This window comes from Erythrolamprus reginae, chromosome 3 (assembly GCF_031021105.1).
Source record: "Erythrolamprus reginae isolate rEryReg1 chromosome 3, rEryReg1.hap1, whole genome shotgun sequence".
NCBI classification, from domain to species: domain Eukaryota; kingdom Metazoa; phylum Chordata; class Lepidosauria; order Squamata; family Dipsadidae; genus Erythrolamprus; species Erythrolamprus reginae.
In genome coordinates this window covers 248,184,387-248,207,604 of record NC_091952.1, presented here as the reverse complement: position 1 = coordinate 248,207,604, position 23,218 = coordinate 248,184,387, and the positions used below count along the sequence as shown (strand labels likewise).

The window sequence follows — 23,218 nt, the reverse complement described above, 5'->3', positions numbered from 1 at the left end:
TAATAATAATAACAATAATAATAATTGTAGCCAGTAGCCGTGTATTATAGCTAAAATGTCTTTAGGCTTGATATCTTTGTTTACTGATTATGACAGAGACAATTGGTAAGAAAGGCTACGTACTTGGTAATATTTGGATTGTTATTCTCACTATTATGTGTATGACTTTAGACTGTTTATCTATGTTATTTCTCAAAGTAAACTTAATTCAAGTTAGTATATCTTGTGTGGCTGAGTAGTTATTCACAACTAATCTCAATCAAACGTTTCTGTGTGTGCACAACCTTGGTAAACAAAGATTTAAACAAAACCCAGACCTTTTAAAAAGTTAATAGTGCCAAGGTTGCAAGCCATTGTTTAAGTTTAGCATTTCCAAACTTTTTAAAGTTTCCCTTGCAGTTGAGTTTTCTACCGTTAGTGGCCACTAGAGGCCGCTGTTATCATTCCAAAGATAGCTACTTCAAAAGGGACCCACTTGGAATTTAATTTTTAAAAATCAAGACTGTGTTTAACAAGTTAAGCAGTTTTAACTCTTTGTCGGCCTGTAAAATAGATGATAAGGAATTATGCTTAAAATAATTTTGAAACGTTGCAGAAAGTTCAGGGTAGTGGCTTTTTTTTTTAAAAAAGATGATTCTTGAGAAGCATTGTGTTAATTCTAGCAATGGCTGCAATAATTTAAAAAAATGCAGAGAGCAAGTTTGGTATAATGGTTAGGCTAGAAACTGGGAGTCCGGGAGTTCTAGCCCATCTTTGGGTGCAAAGCCAGGTGGGTGTTCGTGAGCCAATCACTTTCTCTCATCCTTAGGAAGAAAGCAATGGCAAAACTGCTTCGGAAAAACCCTTGCAAAGAAAACTGCAGGGACTTTATCTAGGCGACCCCTGGAAAATTGGAATTGATTGAATGAAAGGGGAGGGGGGAAATGCAAAGGACTCACTGTCTAAGCTGGAAACAATCTATTTATTTATTTATTCATTTATTTATTCATTCATTCATTCAATAGCACTTTTTAACAGAGCCAGCATATTGCCCCCACAATCTGGGTCCTCATTTTACCCACCTCGGAAGGATGAAAGGCTGAGTCAACCTTGAGCCGGTGATGAGATTTGAACCGCTGACCTACAGATCTACAGTCAGCTTCAGTGGCCTGCAGTACAGCACTCTACCTGCTGCGCCACCCCGGCTCCTATTTTTCAGAGTATAAGACGTACCTAGATTTTAGAGGTGTAAAACAAGTATTCTGAACCAAATGGTGTAGTAATATATTATTTAATAAAATACCAGTGTAGCAGAAAGTTTTTAAAAACATGTACACTTTTTACAACCACATACAGTTTTTACAAACTTCAAACTTGACAGCTTCAAGACTTGTAGACTTCAACTCCCAGAATTCCTCCTCCAGTCATGCTATCTCAGGAATGGGAGTTGAAGTCCACAAGCCTTAAACTTGCCAGGTTTGAAGATCCTTGCACCCCTAACCCAGGGGGTCTTCAAACCTGGCAGGTTTAAGACTTGTGGACGTCAACTCCCATTCCTGAGCTACAATGCCTGGGAGAGGAACAATTGCTGCCAACCTGCTTTCCATTGAGGACCTGTATACTGTAGGAATCAAAAAGTGGGCTGTGAAAATATTTACTGACCTCTCAGATCCTGGAAATAAAACAGTTTCAACTCCTAGCCTCAAAACGTTGCCACAGAGCACTGCACACCAAGACAACTAGACACAGTTTCCCCCCCGAATGCCATCACTCTGCTAAACAAATAATTCCCTCAATACTGTCAAACTATTTACTAAATCTGCACTACTATTACTAATGGTTTCTTCTCATCATTCCTATCACCCATCTCCTCCCAGTTATGACAGTATGACAATAACTTTGTTGCTTGTATCCTTACAATTTATATCGATAGGTTCCTAATATGATTTGCTTGCTTATTTGTACCCGGACTATCATTAAGTGTTATGATTCTTGTTAGTACAAGGTACATGGTTGTTAGGGATTGCCATTGTAAACTGCATATTGTACACTTCTACTAAACTTGTACTTAAAGAGTTAATGTGCACTTAAAGAGTTAACTTGTACTTGAAGAGTTAATATTCAAGGCTGTTTTGTCACTTCCTCATTGAAGCTATAAAAGCTCATTATTCTGCTCAGACTTCCTTTTCACTTTGCCTGAGAGATGGGGAGTTGTGTTTACGCTTCGTGCGTATCTTCTTGTATTAGCTTCGTGCTTATTACCTATACAGTGATCCCCCGATCATTGCGAGGGTTCCGTTCCAGGACCCCCCGCAACGAGCGGGTTTTCGCGAAGTAGCGCTGCGGAAGTAAAAACACCATCTGCGCATGCGCAGAAGGTGTTTTTACTTCCGCGGCGCTAGCAAGGAGCCGAAGATTGGGGTTCCTGGGAAGGGGACTCATTGGAAAGCTGTGCGGCTGTTTTAAAACGTCGCCGCCGGCATGGGGGGCTTCCTAGCAGCCCCCCAAACCCGGGTTGGGGGTCCGGGGGGTGCTGGCAAGCCGCCCATGCCGGCGGCGACGTTTTAAAACAGCCGCGCGGCTTTCCAATGAGTCCCGAAGACAAACGCGGAAGTTTGACGTTTGTCTTCCGGACTCATTGGAAAGCCACGCGGGTGTTTTAAAATGTCGCCGCCGGCATGGGCGGCTTGCCAGCACCCCCCGGGCCCCCAACCCGGGTTTGGGGGGCTGCTAGGAAGCCGCCCATGCCGGCGGCGACGTTTTAAAACACCCGCGCGGCTTTCCAATGAGTCCCGAAGACAAACGCGGAAGTTTGACGTTTGTCTTCGGGACTCATTGGAAAGCCGCGCGGGTGTTTTAAAACGTCGCCGCCGGCATGGGCAGCTTGCCAGCACCCCCCGGACCCCCAACCCGGGTTTGGGGGGCTGCTAGGAAGCCGCCCATGCCGGCGGCGACGTTTTAAAACAGCCGCGCGGCTTTCCAATTAGTCCCGAAGACAAACGCAGAAGTTTGACGTTTGTCTTCGGGACTCATTGGAAAGCCGCATGGGTGTTTTAAAACGTCGCCGCCGGCATGGGCGGCTTGCCAGCACCCCCCCGAACCCGGGTGGCCGGGCGAGCAGCGAGCGAACGGCGGGTGGCCGGGCGAAGGGCGGGCGAGCGGCGAAGGGCGGGCGAGCGGGTGCTGGGGAGGGCTTCTCGCCCTCCCGCCAGCAAGAGGGGGAGCGAACGGCGTGGGCGGGCGAAGGGCGGGCGAGCGGCAGCGAGGAGTTTGCGTGGGCAGTGGGGAAACTCCTCGCTGATGCCCGCCGCTCGCCCTCCCGCCAGCAAGAGGGGGAAGACCCAGGGAAGCCGCCCAGCAGCTGATCTGCCCGGCGCCATCTACGCATGCGTGCCCATAGAAAAAAGGGCACGCATGCGCAGATGGTGTTTTGACTTCCGGGTTGAAAAATCGCAAATTAGCCTGTTCGCAATGGTCGGGAACGCAATAACCGGGGGATCACTGTATTGTATTTTGCTTTGTGCTTCAATCTTGTAATTGCTCAGTGCTTATTATCCTGTATTTGCTTCGTGCTTATTCTGGATTGTTTATATTTTGTTTATATGTAAATAATACTTATTTAACTAAGTCTGTGTCTTGGATTTATCACACATCCACGCTCTGTTAAAATTCTCTGCTCGGTGATGTTGAAGGTTTCATAGCCTAGCTATACCGAGACAAACCAACAATTCTTGATGAGCATATCCTTTCTTTATGTACACTGAGAGCATATGCACTGTTGTGGTTAGCTCTTGCCCAGTTCCTGCCCTAAGGAATGTGCAGGTGGATGTGGGGGAGACATCCACATGCCGCAGGCCTGTTTTGCTCCCAGTGGAATCTGCCGACGAAGCCTCCTCTGATCAAGGAAGCATGAGTGACAGGGAAGAGGGGAGTTTGGCAGGCAGCCCAGGAGGAGATCAATCATCTGTATCATCCTTGGATTCTGAACAAGAATTAATAACACATCCACGCATGCGTGGAGTGATGCATAGGAGACAACAACTGAAGGATTATTACAAGAGAAAATGAGGCCACCTGTGGTTGGGTGAGGCTCCAGTAATTAGTGCTACAGATAAAAGCACAGCCTGGTGTTTTAGCCTCATGGCAGTTTATCTGATTCATTGTTTCGGCAAGATCGTGGTTTTTGCTGTTCAGGATTGTGTGTGTGGACTCTCTGGACTTTAGAATTGGACTCAATTTCCCAGTTATTGGGTGAGCAATTGGATTGCATTTAACCTGTTCCTTGTGTGTACCAGAAAATCCCCTTGACATTTAAAAAGGGAGCTGTTTCTGTTTTTCTGTTTATAAAAACTTTTGGGTTTTCCTTTTATTGTGTGGTGTGTGTCTTCCTGGACTAATTACCCTGTAATTACGGGCGGTTGAAACACGCTGGCAGAACATGCACCAAGATAAATTCCTTGTGTATCAACTCACACTTGGCCAATAAAGGATTCTACTCTACTACTCTACTCTATTCTGTTTTATTCTATTCTATTCTAGTATAGAGCTGAAAATACTATTACTAGTGATACTACCTTTGCTTTCTTTTGCCACAGTTGTTCTGTTTTTATTTGCAGGTCTATGTATTTTGTAATTTTCTTTTATCTTTCTTATTGACGGTTTATTCCCCCTCCCCCCAACCATCTTTTTTTAATTATCTTTATGGTTGTATTAGTCATTGTGAAATGAGCCTGATGTGAATCGTGGTTTGGTGCCCACAGACTTCCTGAAGTATCATTGTCCCAATAGTTGAGGGGCTGCCACAAGGAAGTGGGGGGATTCAACCTCTTCTTCAAAACTCCAGAAGGCAAGACAATGGATGGAAACTAATCAAGGAGAGAAGCAATCTGGAATTAAGGAGAAACTTCCTAACATTGACCCGTGGAACAGCTTGCCTTCAGAAGTTGTAGATGCTTCATCACTGGAGGTTTTTAAGAAAAGACATACAGTGGTACCTCTACCTACAAACATATCTACTTAAGAACTTTTCTAGATAAGAACCGTTTTCCACTTACAAACCTGAGCCTCTGAAACTGTAACCGGAAAAGGCAGGGAGAAACCTCCCTGGGGCCTCTCTATGAATCTCCTGGGAGGAACAGGGCTGGAAAAGACGGGGAGAAGCCTCCGTGGGGCCTCTCTAGGACTCTCTCTACATTGATTCCTATGGGAAAAATTGCTTCTTCTTACAAACTTTTCTACTTAAGAACCTGGTCACGGAACGAAGTTTGTAAGTAGAGGTACCACTGTATCTGTCTTTTGCTTGAGCAAGGGGGTTGGACTAGAAGACCTCCAAGGTCCCTTCCAGCTCTTGTTGTCCTGTTATTCTGTACAAGATGAAAAAGGCAACTGTGTCCATCTTTACACACACACGAGTCCCTTCCAGCTCTTGTTGTCCTGTTATTCTGTACAAGATGAAAAAGGCAACTGTGTCCATCTTTACACACACACGAGTCACTCTCTGTTCGTTGACGTTTCTTCTCTAACAGGTTTGCCTCCGGTTGTCGCTCTAGGTAGAGAAAATGTTACGATAATACAGAGATGGTGATGGCAGATAATTAGATTTATTTTCCAAGAGTTTTCGTTGTCATAAGGATGTTGTCTGGAATAGTAAATAAGGCTTTAGGCTTGTAGGCTACAAGAAGTTTGCGTACAGCCAGACGAAATATTTCACCCGTTTTATGTCTCCTTAGCGCATATGCGCACTTAATTGATTAACAGCTTCTTGGATCCTCTGCATATTTAATTCTTTGTCTAATTAATTGCTCTGTTGACTTCCCTCCTAATTAATTACCCGCAGCCTCCTCATCAATTCCATTCAGGCTTAATTTGGAATGCTGCTTTATTTGATTCTTTACCTTTTAATTGGCTCTTTCAGTTATTGTCCTGTAAGTTTCCCAGACTAATTATGAGCTGATTTATCCCTTACAGTTCACATATTTATTCAGATGCTAGAGAGATAGGCAGCAACTTTTATTATTAGTAGCAGAAATAATTATTTGTGCAGTATGTAGCAAGATTTCACTTTTTAGTCGCTATTCATCCGTGCAGCAAATCTGTTGTTGTTGTTTTTTGTTGTTGTTTTTGTTGTGGTTTTTTTGGGGGAATTTAGAGGCAAGGTCCTAAATAGACTAAAGGTGGGATACACTTCCGTGGGATAACAAGTAAATAATAATCTAGCCTGGGGAGGGAAAAACACAACCCTACTGGGCCCACCAGAAGCTGGGAAACAGGCCGTTTCCAACTCCCCACAGGGCCTCCGGGGGCGGGGGAAGATGTTTTCGCCCTCCCCAGGCATTGAATTGTGGGTGGGGGCACTCACATATGCGTGATAGCAAACACCCACGCTTTTTCGGCACCTGTGGAAAAATAGGTTCGCCCTCATCACCTCGAGGTTCAACTACTGTAATGCTCTCTACATGGGGCTACCTTTGAAAAGTGTTTGGAAACTTCAGATCGTGCAGAATGCAGCTGCGAGAGCAACCATGGGCTTCCCCAGGTATGCCCATGTCACACCAACACTCCACAGTCTGCATTGGTTGCCGATCAGTTTCCGGTCACAATTCAAAGTGTTGGTTATGACCTACAAAGCCCTTCATGGCATGGAGAGGGGCGGCATACAAATCTAATAAATAAAATAAATAAATAAATAAATAAATAAATATTTCCGGGACCGCCTTCTGCCGCACGAATCCCGGCGACCAGTTAGGTCCCACAGAGTTGGCCTTCTCCGGGTCCCGTCGACTTAACAATGTTGTCTAGCGGGGCCCAGGGGAAGAGCCTTCTCTGGTGGCTCCCGACCCTCTGGAACAAGCTCCCCCCGGAGATTAGAATTGCCCCCACCCTCCTTGCCTTTTGTAAACTCCTTAAAACCCACTTCTGTCGTCAGGCATGGGGAAATTGATTCCCCTGGGCCGTTTCTGTTTTATGTATGGTATATATGACATGTATGATTGCTTTTTATATTAAGGGTTTTTAAATTGTTTTAATCAATTGGATTTGTACTGTTTCTTGTTGTGAGCCGCTCCGAGTCTTCGGAGAAGGGCGGCATACAAATCTAATAAATAAATATAAATATAAATATAATAAAAATAATAATAATAATAATAATAATAATAATAATAATAATAATAATAATAATGTCTACTTTTCACCCCCCTTTGAATCATGCACCGTAACACACTTGTGCTCACCTGAATCCCATTCTTCTTCCAAGTCTTCGCTCTTAACGATAATACAGATGTGCTTTCATAGCCGTCGGGAATTAGAGAACTTCTGGTTGCACTTCCGGCATTCCAAGTTGTCTGGTATGGTTTATATGAGATGTATGATTGCTTTTTATATTAAGGGTTTTTAAATTGTTTTAATCAATTGGATTTGTACTGTTTTATTGTTGTGAGCCTCTCCGAGTCTTCAGAGAGGGGCGGCATACAAATCCAATAAACAAACAAATAAATAAATAAATAAATAAATAAATCACTGCTATAGGCTGAGAAAAAAAAATTGCCTTCTGGGCAACCCTCGTAGATTCTCAAAGAGTTCCAATGGAAAAAATAAAATGAAATAATTTTTATTTACATATATACAGTGATCCCTCGATTATCGCGGGGGTTACGTTCCAAGACCTCCCGTGATAATCAATTTTCCGCAGTATAGTGGTACGGAAGGAAAAACACCATCTGCGCATGCGCGCCCTTTTTCCATGGCCGCGCATGCGCAGATGGTGGAGCCGGGGAGCGACGAAAGTGCAACTAATATTAGATAAACATCTATCTAAATAAATAAAATAAACATCTCGCCGCTCGTCCGTTCGCCCGCCCGCTCGCCCGCCTGCCGCTCGCCGCTCGTCCTTTCGCCCGCCCGCTCCACCTCTCTTTCTCCTCTGCTGCAAGAGAGGCGGGACAGGCATTCTCTGGAGGCTGGTGGGTGCACGAGAGAGGGAAAGTGAGAAAAAGAGAGAGAGCAAGAGGGGGAGAGATAGAGAAAGAGAGAGAAGGAAAGAAAGAAAGAGATGAGAAAGGAAGGAAGAGAGTGAGAGAGAGGAAGAAAGAGAGAGAGAGAAGAGTGGAAGGAAGAGAGAGAGAAATGACAGAAAAAAGGGGAGAAAAAAGAGAAATGAGAAAATGATTGAAGCAGAGAATGACAGGAAAGAAAGAGTAAGAGACAGAGAAGTGACTCTTGGTGATGACGTATGACGTCATCGGGTGGGAAAAACCGTGGTATAGCAAAAAAACCGTGGAGTATTTTTTAATTAATATTTTTTGAAAAACCGTGGTATAGCGTTTCGCGAAAATCGAGACCGCGAAAATCGAGGGATCACTGTACAGTAAAACAATAACAACTGACGATACATTTACATCTAAACAATGTACAGTACACACACGAAACTTAAAAGACGAATCTATTTTATCTCCCCTCCCCCCCTACAGCTGGCTCTATTGACAGCCAACATTTGGTTCTTAGCGGTATTGAGACCAGTGGTTTAATTAATAAACCTATATTTTATGTTTTGTATCGTATATTAATGAATGTAAATTCTTTTTATACAGTTAATAATAAAACATACCTAACTCATTTATTATTAAATAGACAGAGAAAAAAGTTATATTAATTCTTGGTTTTTTTTGAATTTATAACATTTCTTTATCACGCAGCATTACTAGTAATTGTTCTTTTATTCAACCATGTATAGAAGTCTTTCCAAATCTGATAGTATTTTGAGTTGTCTTGTTCTTTTAGCTCCATTGTCAGCTTGTCTGCTTCTGCACAGTCTAACACTTTTTTTTATTAAATTCCGTTCATTCGGCATTGCTTCATCTTTCCAGAATTGGGCTATAGTTATTCTTGTTGATGTTATTAAGTGTAGTATCAAATACAGTGTTCCCTCGATTTTCGCGGGGGATGCATTCCGAGACTGCCCGCGAAAGTCGAATTTCTGCAAAGTAGAGATGCGGAAGTAAATACACTATTTTTGGCTATGAACAGTATCACAAGCCTTCCCTTAACACTTTAAATCCCTAAATTGCAATTTCCCATTCCCTTAGCAACCATTTAGATCATTACTCACCATGTTTATTTATTAAAGTTTATTAAAAACAATATTTATTAAAGTTGGATGAAAGTTTGGCGATGACATATGACATCATTGGGCGGGAAAAACCGTGGTATAGGGAAAAATCCCGCAAAGTATTTTTTAATTAATATTTTTGAAAAACCGTGGTATAGACTTTTCGCGAAGTTTGAACCCGCGAAAATCAAGGGAACACTGTAGTACTTTTCCTTCTCCATCTGGTTTTCAATTATACCAAGCAAAAATATTTCTGGTTTCATTTTTAATTCAATCTTAATTATTTCTTTTATCCACTTTTGAAAAAAATAATAATAGTAACCAACCTTAATTTTTTGTTTTGTTTTGCGTTTTCCAGGGAACAGATCCATCTTCATGTGTAAGCTGTGCAATCTGTTTTCCCCCAACCAATCCGAATTGCTCTCCCACGCCTCCGAGAAGCACTCAGAAGATGGGACCAAGGCGGACGAAATCATCATTCTGCTCAGGCCTCTCATGACACCCGCCAATCTGAATAAAAATGGAGAAGGTACCCGCTAAAGATTTATTTATTTTATTTATTGTTAGAGTTGGAAGGGACCATGCGGGTCATCAAGTCCAACCCCCTGCCTAACCAGGAACCTTATAGCATCCCAGCCAAATGGCAGTCCAATTTCCTCTTAAAAATGTCCAGAGTGTTGGAGTTCACAACGTCTGCTGGTAGGTTGTTCCACTGGTTGATCGTTCTGACCGTCAGGAAGTTCTTCCTTATTTCCAGGTTGAATCTCTCCTTGGTCAGCTTCCAGCCGTTGTTCCTCGTCCGGCCCTCCGGTGCCCTGGAGAATAAAGTGATCCCCTCCTCTCTGTGGCAACGCCTCGTATACCTGTAGACTGCTATCATGTCTGCTCTGGCCCTCCTTTTCTCTAGGCCAGTGTTTTTCAACCAGTGTGTCATGGCGCACTAGTGTGCTGCGAGACATGGTCAGGTGTGCCGCGAAGAAGGAAGCTCAGGTTCCGATCTCGCAACTTTTTGCTGAGAGAGTGAGAGTGAGAAAGAGAAAGAGAAAGAGAGAGAAAGCAAGAGTGAGAGAGAAAGAAGGCAAGAGAAAGAGAGAGAAAGCAAGCAAGAGAGAGAGAGAGAAAAGGAGAGGAAGGGAGAGAGAGAGAGAGAGAGAAATGAGCAAAAAGGGGAGGAAAAAAGAGAAATGAGAAAATGATTGAGACAGAGAATGAGAGGAAAGAGAGAGGAACAAAAGAGAGAGAGAAGTGACTCTTGATTTAAAGCATATGATAAAAAGCACCCAAAGAATAAGAGAGAAACCCCCCCAGCCCTCACCTGTTTTTGGAAATCGTTCAAGAGGAGACAGGGATGGAAAAAGAGAGGAGAGTGTCTTAGGGTGTCATTTTTTGTCATTTTTGTTGGTGGTGTGCCCCAGGATTTTGTAAATGTAAAAAATGTGCCGCGGCTCAAAAAAGGTTGAAAATCACTGCTCTAGGCTATCCGTGCCCAGTTCCCGCAGTCTCTCTTCGTAAGTCTTGGTTTATAGTCCCCTGATCATCTTGGTTGCTCTTCTCTGCACCTTCTCCAGAGTTTCAATGTCTCTTTTGAAGTGTGGTGACCAGAACTGAACACAGTACTCCAGGTGTGGTCTGACCAGGGCGTAGTAGAGTGGTATTAAGACTTCCCTGGTCTTGGAAGTGTATCACCCTGTTGATGCAGCTTAGGATTGCGTTGGCTTTTTTGGCTGCTGCTGCACATGTGAACCCTTGTTGCACTCCACGGCTCGGCTTGTCCTAAATTGCTTCAAACCACCCAGGCTTCTTCTTAATTCATAACGGCGGCCGGTCTTTGGGTAATTCATGAAATTCCGACCGGAGTGATTAAATGTTCCCTGCGTAAGGCGAGGAAGGCTTTGGGGGCATTTGTTTTCTTCCATGAATTATAAGTAAGGTTTAATGTCTACGGTGCCACATGTTTACCATGCCTGTCCTTTAAAGAGAGAGAGCCAGTACGCGCGTGGATTTACCTATCTTTATAAATTCAGCTGTGTGCTAGGGTAGAAGTAACAAAGCTGAGTGGTTCATGGTTTAGTAATTGATTCATTTCCTGCCTTTATTGCTGTTATGAATAATTCAAGGCAGCAAAGTTGCCTAATATTCCTTAGAAAAGGACTAGAATTCACAGTCTCCTTGGTGGATTTCCTGCTTAAGGAAGGACTGGAATTCCCTGTCTCCTGGGGTGGGTTTCATGCCTGGGGAAGGACTAGAACTCCCACAGTCTCCTAGGGTGACTCTCATGCCTAAAGAAGGACTAGAATTTACAGTCTCCTGAGGCAGTTTTCATACCTAAGGAAGTTATAGAACTCACAGTCTCCTAGGTGGATTTCCTGCTTAAGGGAAGACTAGAAGTCCCAGTCTCCTGGGGTGGCTTTCTTGCCTGAGGAAGGACTAGAACTCACAGTCTCCTGGGTGCCTAAAGAAGGACTAGAAGTCCAGTCTCCTAGGGTGACTCTCATGCCTAAAGAAGGACTAGAATTCACAGTCTCCTGGGTGGATTTCCTGCTTAAGCAAGGACTAGAAATCCCAGTCTCCTGGGGTGGCTTTCATACCTAATGAAGGACTAGAATTCACAGTCTCCTTGGTGGGTTTCCTGCTTAAGGAAGGACTAGAACTCACAGTTTCCTGGGGTGACTTTCATGCCTAAAGAAGGACTATAAGTTCCAGTCTCCTGGAGTGGCTTTCATGCCTGAGGAAGTTCTAGAACTCACAGTCTCTTAGATGGATTTCCTGCTTAAGGGAAGACTAGAAGTCCCAGTCTCCTGGGGTGGCTTTCATGCCTGAGGAAGGACTAGAACTCACAGTCTCCTAGGGTGACTTTCATGCCTAATGGACTAGAATTCACAGTCTCCTGGGGCAGTTTTTATGCCTAAGGAAGTTCTAGAACTCACAGTCTCTTGGGTCGATTTCCTGCTTAAGGGAAGACTAGAAGTCCCAGTCTCCTAGGGTGGCTTTCATGCCTAAGAAAGGACTAGAACTCACAGTCTCCTGGGTGGATTTCCTGCTTAAGGAAGAACTAGAAGTCCCAGTCTCCTAGGGTGAATCTCATGCCTAAAGAAGGACTAGAATTCACAGTCTCCTGGGTGGATTTCCTGCTTAAGGAAGGACTAGAACTCCCAGTCTCCTGGGGTGACTCTCATGCCCAAAGAAGGACTAGAATTCACAGTCTCCTGGGTGGATTTCCTGCTTATGAACGACTAGAACTCCCAGTCTCCTAGGATGAATCTCATGCCTAAAGAAGGACTAGAATTCACAGTCTCCTGGGTGGATTTCCTGCTTAAGGAAGGACTAGAACTCCCAGTATCCTGGGGTGACTCTCATGCCCAAAGAAGGACTAGAATTCACAGTCTCCTGGGTGGATTTCCTGCTTATGAACGACTAGAACTCCCAGTCTCCTAGGATGAATCTCATGCCTAAAGAAGGACTAGAATTCACAGTCTCCTGGGTGGATTTCTTGCTTAAGGAAGGACTAGAACTCCCAGTCTCCTAGGATGAATCTCATGCCCAAAGAAGGACTAGAACTCACAGTTTAAACCCTCTTTGTATCTTCCATGTTCTTATAGAAACGTAGCCTTTGAATGTCATTGCTTCTCTTATGTACAGGCCACGACAGCGGAACCAATGCCCCCCACGATAACTGCCCCGTGCAAAGCAGCATGCCATGGGGGGAGCTTCGAGAACAGAGCAACATGGAGCCTCTCTTTGTAATGATAGTTATCGCCTCCGAGATTGCAAACACGATTGCTTGCTGCCCATTGGTTTTAAATACAAGCAGAGCTCTGCTTTGTTTCTAAAAGCTTTATTTTGGTCCTCCACGGTTAACTAGCTCTTAGAGAGCCATTAGAGGAAATTTCCTTTGGAAAGCAGCCACCGCATCCAATAAGAGGCTGTTGTCATTTGGCAAGTCAATTGGCTGAATGCTAACTTGGCATTTGTCAAAAAAAAGAAGAAAAAAATAATAATAATAATTCTTGTGATTCATTCAGCCCTCATTTTTTGTTAAAGGCAGGACTGGGGACCATTCATAATTTATAATGGAAAATTAACATGGATGTATTAGCCCAAAAGCCATACAGCACAAAGCTAGAGTGGCTCAGCCGGTGATTGTTGTCCTAGCTAAAGAGGATGACAAATACAATGTTCCTTTCATTTGTAAGAACGGTATTGTGCCTAGCACTAAAATTATCGGAGGCTGGATGGCACTTGCGATAAACCCTTTTCTGATGCTTGGCTTTAATATTATTATAGCTGGGTCGAAGGGAAGGAGAGGGGCGGCATACAAATCCAATAAATAATAATAATAATAATAATAATAATAATAATAATAATAATAATTTGAAAACCATCGGAATTGACAAAATCTCCATCTGTCAATTGCAAAAGGCCGCTTTACTGGGATCGGCACACATAATTCGCCGCTACATCACGCAGTCCTAGGTGCATGGGAAGCACCCGACTGGTGATGAAATACGAAATCCAGCATAGTGATCTCGTTTGCTGTGTTGTACTGTAATAATAATAATAATAATTAATAATAATAATAATAATAATAATAATAATTATTATTATTATTATTATTGTCAAAAAGTAAAAGTTGCACAACTTATAAGCAAAGCTTTCTGTGGCTCAACTGTAGTGAGAAAGACAACGAATGCTGCAAATCAAGCATGTCCATTATTGTAAGAGCAGGTGGCCAAAACAGCATCTAGTATATAAAGTGGTACCTCTACCTAACAACGCCTCTAACAAACTTTTCTAGATAAGAACTGTGTGCTCAAGATTTTTTTGCCTCTTGTCAAAACCATTTCCCACTTACAAATCCAAGCCTCCAAAACTCTAATCGGAAAAGGCAGAGAAAAGCCTCCGTGGGGCTTCTCTAGGAATCTCCTGGGAGGAAACAGGGCCGGAAAAGGCAGGGAGAAGCCTCCGTGGGGCCTCTCTAGGAATCTCCTGGGAGGAAACGGGGCTGGAAAAGGCGTGGAGAAGCCTCCATGAGGCCTCTCTAGGAATCTCCTGGGAGGAAACAGGGCCTCCACCCTCCCTGTGGCGACTGCTGGAAAGATGAAATTAAAAATTTCATCAAATAAACGTCTGTGTTTGGAAGGGGCCATCATGGGCTCCAGTTTGTTGCACATTCATAAAACATGTTAATAGTTTGTTGAACATTCATAAAAAGTAGCTGAATCTGCTGGGATAAGAACATAAGAAGATCCATGCTGAATCGGGCCAAAGCCCAACGAGTCCAGCATTCTGTGTCACACAGTGGCCCACCAATTGTCCATGGGGATTGTTAGTACAGGGTACATGATTGTTAGGGATTGCCATTGTAAACTACATATTATAAACTGTACCAAACCTGTATTGTCACTTTAAATGTTACAGTTGCTCCTGTAAAACTGTACTGTCACTTAAAGGGTTAATTTGTTAATCTTCAAGGCTGTTTCCTCACTTCCTCATTGAAGCTATAAAAGCTCATTATTTTGCTTGGTCATTTCCTTTACTTTACTTTTGCCTGAGACGGGGGAGTTGTATTAGCTTCGTGCTTGAGCAGAAAGAGAAGGCAAAACCCTCCCTTTCCCTTGACCCCCAACAAATGGGACCCAAGGGAACCCTGCTTTCCTCAACCAACATAGAGGCGGCACTTGGACCCCTGTTTCAATAACGGATTGTGTATGATTCTGCCTAATGGGTGATCTCAGTTGGACTTAGTACGACTTACTGCTATGCTTGAATTGTTAGCTTCCTCCTTCACTGTAGTTGAGATGGTCAAGACCTTGCATCCCTCCTCTTGTACCCCTTGAGCCCCTTCCGCAATTCTGCATCTCTTCCAGGTGCCATCATGATTCCTAGATAGCCATCATTGTTGGGAATAAGGTCTTCTGTATCCATCATAGCAAAATTGAGACCTCACCTCCAGACTTGGCTGCAGGTGTTACCCTACTGTTTGTGGACCCACATGGAGGATTAAATCTCTTCTGTAGGGAGCCTGCAGCTGGGCTGGGACAGACAAAACCCACCATTCTCAACAACCTAGGAGAGAAGCAACCAGGAACTAAGGAGAAATATCTTTTTTTTTTTTAAATAAATTTTTATTGGTTTTTTTAAAGTTTACATAAAACAAACATATAACAGTGCACAGTGCATGTGCTCATCACCTAACAACAACACCCCCCCCATCACCCCCACCACCCATACAAGAGGATTCAAAAAAAAAATTGTTTATCTATTGTTCCTTCCTTGGCTCTATCTTGTTCTAGTACAGTATTACTAAAAGAGTGATTGCAATTTATTTTTCATATTTACATCACAGATTCTACTTAACATATAGTCTTTTACCTTGTTCCATTGCACCATCAGCTTCTCCAATTTATTCTTATGAAAATTATTTAATCTTATTTCCATAATTTCAAAATGTATGTGATCCACCATATACCAGTACCAATTTCTTAATGTCCATTTTGTAGAATCTTTCCATCCTAATACCATCACCACTTGAGCACTTTCCAGTGCTGCGGTTTTAATTTCCTTAAATTCTCCTAGTTCTCTATATTTGATTAAAATTGCTATTTCTTTTGTAATAATCCAGTTAATGTTTAACATTTTATTAATTTCATTCTGGACTACATTCCAGAATTTCTGAATTTCTGCACACTCCCAGATCATATGCATAAAAATTCCTTTTTTTTGGCATCCGTGCCAACATATGCCCTTCTCTTTCCCCTGGAAGTGTGCAATTTGTGCAGGTGTTTAGTACCATTTATGTAAGATTTTTCTTCTCATCTCTCTAACTCTCGTATTTTAAATCTTGTATATATTTTCTATTATTTCTTTCATTTCTCTTTCATCTATTTGTAAATCATCCTGCCAACATCTTGTTAAACTTTTTATTACTTCTTCTTCCATTTGCAATAGAAATATCATGACGGTTACTGTATCTTTCGGACTATAAGATGTACTCGGCCTCCCCCAAAAAGTAGATGGAAATGTCTTTGCACCTTATAGAATAGAATAGAATAGAATTTTATTGGCCAAGTGTGATTGGACACACAAGGAATTAGTCTTGGTGCATATGCTCTCAGCGCACATAAAAGAAAAAGATACATTTGTCAAGAATCATGGTACGACACTTAATGATTGTCATGGGGTCAAATAAGCAATGAAGAAGCAATATTAATAAAAATCTTAGGATATAAGCAACAAGTTACAATCATACAGTCAACATGGGAGGAAATGGGTGATAGGAATGATGAGAAAAACTAGTAGAATAGAAGTGCAGATTTAGTAGAAAGTCTGACAGTATTGAGGGAATTATTTGTTTAGTAGAGTGATGGCATTGGGAAAAAACCTGTTCTTGTGTCTAGTTGTCTTGGTGTGCAGTGCTCTGTAGCGACGTTTTGAGGGTAGGAGTTGAAACAATTTGTGTCCAGGGTGCAAGGGGTCAGTAAATATTTTCCCCGCCCTCTTTTTGACTCGTGCAGTATACAGGTCCTCAATGGAAGGCAGGTGGGCATCAATTGTTTTTTCTGCAGTTCTGATTATCCTCTGAAGTCTGTGTCAGTCTTGTTGGGTTGCAGAACCAAACCAGACAGTTATAGAGGTGCAGATGACAGACTCAATGATTCCTCTGTAGAAATGTATCAGCAGCTCCTTGGGCAGTTTGAGCTTCCTGAGCTGGCACAGAAAGAACATTCTTTGTTGTGCTTTTTTGATGATGTTTATAAAGTAAATGTTGCCGAAGCATTGCCCACCGGCCAGCCCCCACCCTTTGGCCTCTGCCTTCCAGCAATTTGCCTCCTTGCAGCAAATAGCAAACAGCCTGGTCAGCTTCAGCACAGCTTGATTTGGCCCGAGCAGCTGATTGGTGGTTGGATTTACCTCCTGGAATATCATCAGTCAGCTGTCCCAGGCTGTAGGAATCGCCGCTGTCCATCGGCCGCCAATTGATACTGCCACCTATTGCTGCTTTCACGCTGTGTGCTCCACTTTCAACCTTCGTACAGAATATCTCCGGGACCGCCTGCTGCCGCACAAATCCCAGCAACCGATTAGGTCCCACACAGCTGGCCTTCTCAGAGTCCCATCGACAAAACAATGCCATCTGGCGGGACCCAGGGGAAGAGCTTTCTCTGTGGCGGCCCCGACCCTCTGGAATCAACTGTCCCCGGAGATTAGGATTGCCCCCACCCTCCTTGCCTTTCGCAAACTCTTGAAAACCCACCTATGTCGCCAGGCATGGAGGAATTGATATATCCCTAGCTGTCTTGGTTTATTTATTTATTTATTTATTTATTTATTTATTTATTTATTAGATTTGTATGCCGTCCCTCTCCGTAGACTCGGGGCGGCTCACAGCAATAATAAAACAATGTACAACAAGTCTAATATTTAAAAGTAACTTAAAAACCCCTTATTTAAAAAGCAAGACATACACACAAACATACCATGCATAAACTATATAGGCCTGGGGGAGATGTCTCAATTCCCCCATGCCTGACGGCAGAGGTGGGTTTTAAGGAGTTTACAAAAGGCAAGGAGGGTGGGGGCAATCTTAATCTCCGGGGGGAGCTGGTTCCAGAGGGTTGGGGCCGCCACAGAGAAGGCTCTTCCCCTGGGTCCTGCCAGACATTGTTTAGTCGACGGGACCCAAAGAAGGCCAACTCTGTGGGACCTAACTGATCACTGGGATTCGTGCGTCAGAAGGCGGTCCCGGAGATATTCTGGTCCGATGCCATGAAGGGCATGTATGGTTTGCTTGGGTTGTATGATTGTTTTTTTTTTAAAAAATAAGGGTTTTAAAAACTTTTAATATTGGATTTGTATATGATGTTTTACATGTTGTGAGCCTCTCCGAGTCCTTGGAGAGGGGCGGCATACAAATCTAATAAATCAATACATTAATTAATTGATTTAATTAATTAATTAATAATCCTGTTTTTTGCCTATTCCAGGCAGCAGGGATAGGCATCAGTGGCGAACCCTGCTGCTTGGAATGTGCCGAAAATGGGATGTTTGGAGGCCGAAAACAGAGCATATGGAGGACAAAAATGGGGGTGCGCGAAGATGGAAAATGAGTGCACAAACACACACACACACACATACTTCAGTCATGTGTTTCCCCTTATGCATTCCGAATATATTATTGATGAAGTTCCGCATTGCAAAAAGCAAGCACGTCTCTATAAATCACCAGGGAATAATAAAAGCTTAGATAATGCAACGTCCATTATTTTGCAGTAACAACATTTAATTCCTTGCCCACCTCCCTCCTTACCAGAGTAGGCATGCTGAAATAATATAGTTTATTACCAAATGATTAGTTGATGCTTGGATGAAAAATAAAAAAAGTACATTTAGGAAAGAATAGCATAATGGCTCTTTGCTTAGGATAACTCATTCATTTCTCTGATCCCTTCATTAAAAAAAAAAAAGTCATTTCTATGAATTGTCCAGAACAGGATGTTTTTCTCATTTTTTTGGGGGGGGAGAAGAGTCACTGTAGAGTGAGTCAGTTTCCCTAGCAGGCAGACCAATTCTGGATGATGATTTTTCTTTTAAACCTAATCATGAACATACAGTAATACTATTTTATTTTATTTTTAAACGAGGGGGTTCTTAGCTAAACTGATAATCAAGGGAAGATTGTAGCTCTCTTCTAACCAGGGAAGACAGATTGGGACTGAAAAACAGAAAGGCTGAAGCATGTCTTTTCCTTTTGAAAAAAACAAACAAACTTTATTGAAGTTTTGAAATTACAAGGATAAAAAACCAATACAAACCAAGAAAAAACATAAACAAGAAAATACAGTGGAAAAAGGAGAAAAGGGGCAAGAGGTGATGGATGGATGGGTTAATAATAATAATAATAATAATAATAATAATAATAATAATAATAATAATAATAATTGTTGTGGTTAGCTCTGGCCCAGCTCCTGCCCCAAGGACTGTGGATGTGGGGGAGACATCCACATGCTGCAGGCCTGTTTTGCCCCCGGTGGAATCTGCTGATGAAGGCTCCTCTGACCAAGAAGACATGAGTGACAGGGAGGAGGAGAGTGGGGCAGACAGCTCAGAAGGAGATCAATTATCTAGCTCCTCCTTGGATTCAGAACAAGAGTTAATGATACAGCCACGCATGCGGAGAGCGATGCATAGGCAGCAACAACTGAGAGATTATTATCAAAGAAAATGAGGCCACCTGTGGTTGGGTGGGGCTGTGGTAATTAGTGAGGCTGCTATAAATAGCAGCCTGTGGGTTTGGCCATTGTGCAGGATTATCTGATCCTTGTGTTTCGTGACTGCTTCGCTGACTTTGACCTTTTGTGGGCTGATTTTTCCCTGCTTTGAAACTAAACCAGAGCAAAGTGTGTTTCACTTTGTGAAAGAAGAAGGACTGTGAATTGCCTCACAGCTGCAAGCTAAGTATCACAGAACTGATAAGGGACTTGTACAAATTACCAGTTTGTTTGGAGACGAGTGCTCTTTGCTATACCAAAAGAGGGCTTAGTTTAAGTGAATTTTCATTATAAAGAACATTGTTTTGAATTTTCAAACGTGTGTGTGTCTGAAATTTGTACCTGTGAATTTTTGGGAGAAGTCTACCAGAGAGCCCGACAGAACAAATAATAATAATAATAATAATAATAATAATAATAATAATAATAATAATAATAATAATTTATTAGATTTGTATGCTGCCCCGGATGGATTCATGGATGGACAGACAGAGATGGATGGATGGATAAAAAACCAATACAAGCCAAGAAAAACATAAATAAGAAAATATAGTGCAAAAGGAAGAAAAGGGGCAAGAGGGAGATGGATAGATTAGACAGACAGACAGATAGACAGATATTCCCTCTTCATCAAGAATAACGTACTGTATTTTCTTTTTTCTTTTTTTGATGTATTTTGTTCCAGATAACTTGTCCCTTCCAATGGCAGCACAACAGGTGCTTGAGGTGTGTGTATATATGCAGAGAGTTTTTACACTCACACACTGTGTTTCTGTGTTTTTTGAATTGGCAAAATATCTGGAGTTTATTTCTATTGAATTTTTCTTATAACCTTGGATTGAAATATAGAGGAAAGCATTTATTTTCCGTTCTTTGTTCCCTGATCAAGTTTCAGATTTAAATGGCTGAACTGTGGCTGAAACCTAAGAAAGGAGGGTGGGAGAATATGCAGCTCCTAGCTGAATTTTTCTTTTAAAAAGCTTGATAAAGGCGACGGTGATTTTGCAAGAATGCAATAAGTGTAAACGTTTCCAATGGTTTAAACCAGCGTTTCCCAACCGGTGTGCCGCAGCACAGTAGTGTGCCGCGAGACATGGCCAGGTGTGCCGCGAGAAGTTCCAGCTGGGCGGGGCGCTGCCGGCGCCCCTGCCTGAGTGTTGTCCTGTGGATGGTCTTGGGCTTCACAGTCGCTTCCTGGTTCCCTCTCCTCCCACCGCCTGTGTCTCCCGCCGTCGCCTCCCACCAAGCCGTCGCCCGTTGCCGTGGGTTCCTCGAGTGGGAGCTGCCGCTTCCCTCCATCCAGCTCAGCCACGCTGCCGTAGAAAGCACAGAGGTTATTGCCACCGCTTCTGCCTCCACTCAGGGAGCCACCGTGGTCACCGCGCCTTTTCCTCTCGCTCAGCTCAACCACGATGGCTTCCTGAGTGGAGGCAGAGGTGGCGGCAATAACCTCTGCACTTTCTACGGCAGCATGGCTGGGCTGCCTGGAAGGAAGTGGCAGCTCCGATGAATGAGGCGCTGGCAATAGACACAGGCGGAGGGAGGAGAGGGAACCAGGAAGCAACCGTAAAGCCCAAGACCAGCCACAGGACGACCTTCAGCCAGGGGCACCGGGACCGCGCGCAGCCATGGTGGGAGCAGCATGAGAAAGAGAGGATTCTATCCCACGAGGAGACGCCCACCGAGCTGCAGGTCCTGCTGCCGTCGCCTTCTTTCCCTCCGCCTCTTTCTCCTCATGCAGCCTGAGCCCGCCTTTGCAAGTCCGTCCTGGCTTTCACTTCGCCCCATGATTTCCCCGCAATTTCATCCAGGCCACCTCTTGCCTCCTTTTGAACTGCGGGGAAATCTGCGGGCGAAGCAAAAGCCAGGGCGGGAGAGAAGCGCGGGGGTGGGGAAGGAGGAGAGCCCGTCAGCGCTTCCCCTCCGCCAAGCTGCCTGCTTGTCCTCGCGCCTCGTTGCTACCTCCTGCCTTTTTCCAGGGGCCTTTGGAAGGTACCCAGGGAAGGGGGGGGATTGGGGGTGGCTGCAGCGGCTTCTCGTCCTCCTCATCGGGCTGCTAACGCCCGCCCGGCCCCTCTTGCATGCAGTCCCTTCACCGAGCGCTTTTTTCTTCTCACAGCTGAGGCAGGATTTGGAACGTCGGGGGTGTGTGCGTGCGGGCTCCGCATCCCCCTGCCACCCGGAACGTTTAAAATAAGAAAAACCTTCGCCGGCCTCCGCAGAGAAGAAAGGAAGAGAGAGAAAGAGAGAGAGAGCAAGAGAGGCACAGAGAGAGAGAGAGAGAGAGCAAGAGAGACATAGCAAGAGAGGCAGAGAGAGAGAGGGAGACAGAGAAAGAGAAAGAGAGAGAAAGAAAGAGAGCTAGCAAGAGAGAGAGAAAGAGAGACGGAGAAAGAGAGACAGAGAGAGAGAAAGAGAGAGAGAAAGAGAGAGAAAGAGAGAGAAAGAGAGAGAGAGAATGAAAGAGAGATAGCAAGAGAGGCAGAGAGAGCAAGGGAGAGAGAAAGACATATAGGGAGGGAAGGAGGGAGAGAGAAAGAGCAAAAAAGAGAGGAAGAAAGAGGGATGGAGAGAGAGAAAGAAGGGAAGGAAGGAAGAGAGAGAAAGTGAGGGAGAAATAGAGCGAAATAGAGGAAGATTTTTTTTTTGTCAAAACTTTTCTTTAGCCACCTCCCCACCCCCCGTTCAGTGTTCCCCAGGATTTTGAAAATATGAATAATGTGCCGCGGCTCAAAAAAGGTTGGGAAACACTGGTTTAAACAAGTACCGTAAATCAATTTCACAATTCTTTTCTTTTCTTCTACACCTTATCATATTTTTATTATATTCCAAGGCAGATAAACTTTTTATAGCCGACAACTATAATCTATGAGTATAACATATTTTTGCTGATAATGAAAAGGAAGGGAGGCTACTATAGATCTACTTCGACCTTATTTGCTCGCGTCACCAAGCCATACCCTTACTGGCCAGAGGCTGCAGGTTCATACTCTCACAAGGCAGAGGCTACGGGTTCAAATCCCAGTAAGGGTATGGCTGGCTGACGAGAGTAAATAAGCTCGAAATAGATCTATACCAGTCTCCGTTCCTTTTCATTAACAGCAAAAATATCTTACACACACAAACACACACACACACACACACACACACACACATACACGTATAATATATAACACATACATACATACATACATACATACATACATACATACGCATACACACACTCCTTCCTCCCATGTCATATCTATAAACAAATCTTTAAAATTTCAGCTGTCAAAGTTAATAGAGAAAAATTCCATTAAGAGCCACTCCAAAGAACAAATTGAAAATATTAATCTTTAATCCCTTCAAATAATACACCACGAATTAATTTCTGATCATCTTCTTTTCATCTCCCCTCAGTTATAATATCATAGCTTATCATTTTCTCTGATGACAAAACTCATTTTTCCTATATCTATAAATAAAGTCTCATTCACTTAAAGAAATCCCATTAAAACTGCTACAAAAAAGAGAGACTCACATACAATTTAACCTTGATCGAATCGGCCCATTTTGTAAACCTTAATTTTTGTTTTAAGGGTTTTAATCATTCCTTTTCGGTAATATCCTAAAAGCTGGTTTCTTTTTTTCTTTTCTCCTGAATTCCTTCATAGGTTGCACACATCTTTTCGTAAATCCAAAGTAAGGAAATTATCCAAATTATATTTCTGAGTTAAAATCCACATAGCCAAGTCATTATTCTGGTTTATTATTTGCATATCCTTTTTGACTATGGATATCTCAGCCAGTTTTATTTGTTGTGCTTTGTCAATATGCACGTATCCTGTTAGTTTTAATTAAATATAAAGTGGTACCTCATCATACG

At 43.1% G+C, this 23,218-nt stretch overlaps 1 protein-coding gene across 1 annotated transcript in view; it reads left to right on the top strand.

Moving 5' to 3' along the window:
* The window catches only part of ZFAT (zinc finger and AT-hook domain containing), a 168,644-nt gene that overhangs the window by 5,179 nt on the left and 140,247 nt on the right, over nucleotides 1-23,218 (top strand). Inside the window, exon 2 of the mRNA XM_070748331.1 lies at nucleotides 9,441-9,611. Coding sequence (XP_070604432.1) covers nucleotides 9,441-9,611 — 171 coding nt within the window. The remainder of the gene's footprint in view (nucleotides 1-9,440; nucleotides 9,612-23,218) is intronic.